The sequence below is a fragment of the Vicia villosa genome, unplaced genomic scaffold (assembly GCF_029867415.1).
Source record: "Vicia villosa cultivar HV-30 ecotype Madison, WI unplaced genomic scaffold, Vvil1.0 ctg.000195F_1_1_2_unsc, whole genome shotgun sequence".
Lineage (NCBI taxonomy): Eukaryota > Viridiplantae > Streptophyta > Magnoliopsida > Fabales > Fabaceae > Vicia > Vicia villosa.
In genome coordinates this window covers 120,784-125,001 of record NW_026705065.1, presented here as the reverse complement: position 1 = coordinate 125,001, position 4,218 = coordinate 120,784, and the positions used below count along the sequence as shown (strand labels likewise).

At 35.8% G+C, this 4,218-nt stretch overlaps 1 protein-coding gene across 1 annotated transcript; it reads right to left on the bottom strand.

Moving 5' to 3' along the window:
- Positions 1–903: 903 nt before the first annotated feature.
- Positions 904–4,017, bottom strand: LOC131625237 (SNF1-related protein kinase regulatory subunit gamma-1-like). Its single transcript, XM_058896124.1, has 6 exons — positions 3,790–4,017; positions 3,521–3,693; positions 2,423–2,602; positions 2,068–2,343; positions 1,723–1,886; positions 904–1,463 (listed from the first exon to the last, which is right to left on the bottom strand). The coding sequence occupies exons 1-6, from the start codon at positions 3,953–3,955 to the stop codon at positions 1,166–1,168; spliced, it is 1,257 nt and encodes a 418-aa protein (XP_058752107.1). The 5' UTR covers positions 3,956–4,017; the 3' UTR covers positions 904–1,165.
- Between the last annotated feature and the right edge of the window lie 201 nt (positions 4,018–4,218).

The window sequence follows — 4,218 nt, the reverse complement described above, 5'->3', positions numbered from 1 at the left end:
AGGGAATGTAAATCATCGAATTCAAGCTGAGTTGCTGAAATGGAGAAGGGTTTCATGTGTTTTATGTGACGCAAAGGTACCACTCAAGCTGAAGGAAAATTTTTATCGAATTGCGGTAAGACATGCGATGTTGTACGAGACAAAATGTTGGGCGATTAAGAATCAACACGGAAATAAAGTAATTAACACGAAAATAAAGTAAGTGTAGCAGAGATGAAGATGTTGGTGTGGTAAGACTAGACAAGATAAAAATATCAATAAAATACTAGAGTGTTGGAGTAACACCTATAGTAGAAAAGATTGTGGAAATAGATTTAGGTGATTTGGACATGTAAAGAGAAGACTTTTTTAGTTTCTGTGGTAAGAAGAATATATTAGATGGAGATAAGTCAAACAATTAGAAGAAGAGAAAGAACTATAAAAATTATAAAAGAAGTTTTTAAGAACTGATCTTGAGATTAATAATTAGGATAAAAATATGGTTTTAAATAAAATACCATGGCAAAACTTGATTCAAGTAACTAACCCATGGGATAAGGTTTGATTGTTGTAAATCTTATTTGTTAGTGTTAGTATGTGATTCTTGAGTGTTGTTCATATAGCCCATTTAGTGGGATAAGGTCTGATTATTGTAAATTTTATGTTATTGTTAGTATGTGATTCTTGGGTGTTGTTCATATAGCAGTTGTGAATTGGAATGAATGTCTCAATTTCTCAATTTTTGAAATTATTGTCATGTGTGCTGCTGCTGGCAATAGAGGCTGTTGCAACCCATGTTGATTTCATAATTGCAATTACTTTGCACTTACACTATCCATAAATGGCCAAAACAGAAATGCATATTTGCACTTGCACTATGTCTATGTGTACTATTTCAAATCATAACAAAGGATCACAATCACGAACAGAAACAACTCAAAATTTCACAGAACTTGTGGTTACACCAGAATTTACAGTAGATAAAGTCCCATTCTAACGTTAGTTAAAACAGGTTCAAGTAACTTGCAAATTGCCTACACATTACAAAAACCTAGGTACACATCTTCAATACTCAAGATAAATACATATTTTTTACTTTTCTTCTTCACTCAAGAATTATTGGAAAAAAAAAACAAAAAAAGAAATCGTTGCAAGAGCAAATTATTCTTCTTGTATTTACTGTCTGTTAAACCCTGCTGTTAGCAGGTAGAGGGAGAACACCGTCAAAGAAGTCGCCAAAATAGCCACGGGGCTCATGTACTAGTCTTGAGAGGATATCTCTTAGCGTGATTAGTCCTTCAAGTTCCCCGTTGTCGTCCACAACATAGACTCTATGAATCTTCTCTCTGTCAAGTAATTGAATCAACTCTTTGACAGTACAGTCCATTTTGCATGTAACGAATTCGCATGACATTGAGAATGCGGTTTTATTCTTCTCTAAGTAGCTGCGAACAGCAGTCATAAAATCCTTCACTGTAATAGCCCTGTCAAGGTGTGAGAACATCCAATGAGTGTGCGAAGTAACGAAACAGATAGAGAAGAAAAGCCGAAGAGAGAAATAAGATATCGCTGACGCAGTCTAGACAAGCCTATTTTATCAGATTAAATGTGGCGACCATAGTTTTAGTAAAAGGTCTGCAACTAGAGTCTAAGACGCGGGACAAGGTTTGCATGTCCCTGAAACCAATATCTAGGATTGTGATGCAACTGTTATCACAATTTAAAATGTTGGTGATGATATACCTATAATCGTGATAGATTTCTGGGGCCGTTAGCAAGAATTGAACATCTCTCAAGCTGATATTACCAACTGGCGTGTTGCCGCCTCTTTTGATGACAGGCACTCCTCCAACCCTCTCTTTCCTCATCACTTTAAATGCTTGAAGTACCGGTTCATCCTCATAAACCTGAAGAAGGAAATAGTCCATTGTGAAGTTCATCAAGATCAACAAGCAGTTCAGAGCATTTGCCGTATATTTATGCAAATTTAAAGGACCGCGGGAAATCATTTTTCTCTGTATGCACTCAAATTGTGGAGAATTCATGCTTGACACAGTTCAATGAAATGAGAGCTTATAAGATACACACCTTGATGATTTGTTTTGGTGACACAAGAGGAAGACCGACATCAGAGAGTTTTTTCGTCCCCCAATTTTCAAACCACTGAAGTCCGGCGCATTCTGCAATCATATGAATCACGGCGGCTTGTGTGATAATGTTATCAATTCTACCAGCTCCTAAATCAACAACAGGAACACTCTTCATCTTGTACTTAGAAAGCAACAAGAGCATGGTTAGAAATGAGTTTGATCTCTCCAAAGCAAGAAACGGAGCCCATCGGAATGTCCCCGAAATATCCCGAACCTGTTCACAAAAAAAGTTAGCAACTAATACAACAAAATACAAAACAAATTACTAGCTCGAAGAAGAATGGCGAAATAACCTTGGTGTTCTTATAAAGTTCAGAAGAAGTAAGATCCTCGAAAAAATCTCCTGAAGTTGTCGCAGCAGATCCAAGGCCTAAGGCTTCGAGTTCAAGAGCAAAAGTATTTCCGTTTGCCTTGGCTGCAATAGCACTTGCACTGGTTGGAGTGGATGGACTCCTAGGAGATGCAGGTTCAGACTGTCACAAGAACATTATCACATTGGCTTAGTATGAAAGTGAAGCATGTAAGAAAATTACTTCAACATAACAGGCATTATTAGCATGTTTGGATTGGCTTTTGGAAGACCCATAATCAATTTTAGAGGTGTAAAATTGATAGAATTGACTCGGGTGATTTTGAGATGTTTGTTTTATCAAAAGTAGAATTGATTCTGCCTCCATAATTTATTCTACTTGAAGCTAGAATTTGTAGCTTCTACCTCCAGAATTGATTCTGGGTGATTTTTACACTGCAATTTATTATTCAACTCACTTTACATAAATGTATTTGAACATAAATCAATTTTGCTAAACTCAATTCTATTAAAATCAATTCTTTCAAACTCAATTCTCCTAGAATCAATTATGTTCACCGCCAACCCAAACACACCCATAATCATTTTTTTTTTAAATTACTTCCACTTTCAAATACTCCATGTATGTTTGGTTTAGCTTTTGGAATAGCCAAACGCAAATCTAGAGGTGTAGAGTTGATTTTGGAATGATTTTAAGCTATTTGATTCTTCTAAAGTAAAATTGATTCTACTTCTAAAATTGGTTCTACTTGAAGCTAGAATCCGTACCTTTTGACTATAAACGTAATTTTAACATTGAAATTTACGGCAACTCACTTTTACATAAATTTATCCAAACAAAAATCACTTTGCCTTCAATTCACTATATTACATAATCAATTAATTCAAAATCAATTCTTTTCACAGCAGAACCAAACACACGCTCCATAATCGAATTGAAAACACTATCATACATATTAGCAAGTGCAACAATCAAATCATCCATCTACCAACAAAAAACATCAAAATCTCAAATTGATATAAGACAGAAAGAACAAAACTGATTGTAATTGAATAGACATGCAACACATATGTATCTAACCTGATGCAAAATCCACACAACAATTCCAGCAAACTCAAGAATCCCAATATATCTATCAATCCAACTAGCATCTTCAGGTGCATCAACATCCACCACCGGTGCACTCAGAATATTATGATGTGCCAATATTTTCACAGCCTCAGCCAAAGTAGCATCCGATTTTATTTCAACTTCTAAACAAACACAAAACACAAATTCCACACCCTCAGAATAAACAAACAAATAAACACAAAAAACAGAACCATAGAAAAACACAAAGAATCAACAACCTTGGTTTGAAGATGGTAAAGGAAAAGCAGAAACAGGGATGCTTTCAAAACAAGCGTTGAGCTTCTCAGTAGGACTCAATTGTGCCTCTTGAACATCCCATAGATCCTCCACTCGCATCCCAAGTTTCGCTTCTGGACTCCTTGGACACTCTTGCATTGTTGCCATTACTCTCTCTCTCTCTCTGTAACTTGAAAATGGTTACAAGGTTATTATTGTTCCCAACACAAATTTTCATAATAAACTGAAAAATAGGATCTTGGAATCGGCTACGACGCTGTAAACTAGTGCTCTACGGTGGAGTTGCGTTATTTAGCGTTGGATTTGTTTGATTTAGTAAACGTGTACGGATAGGATGAGGCTACAGTGGTCAACGAAAATGGTTATGTTTTGTCCTTATTATTCGGTATGTTTATCCAAATTTGTATAAT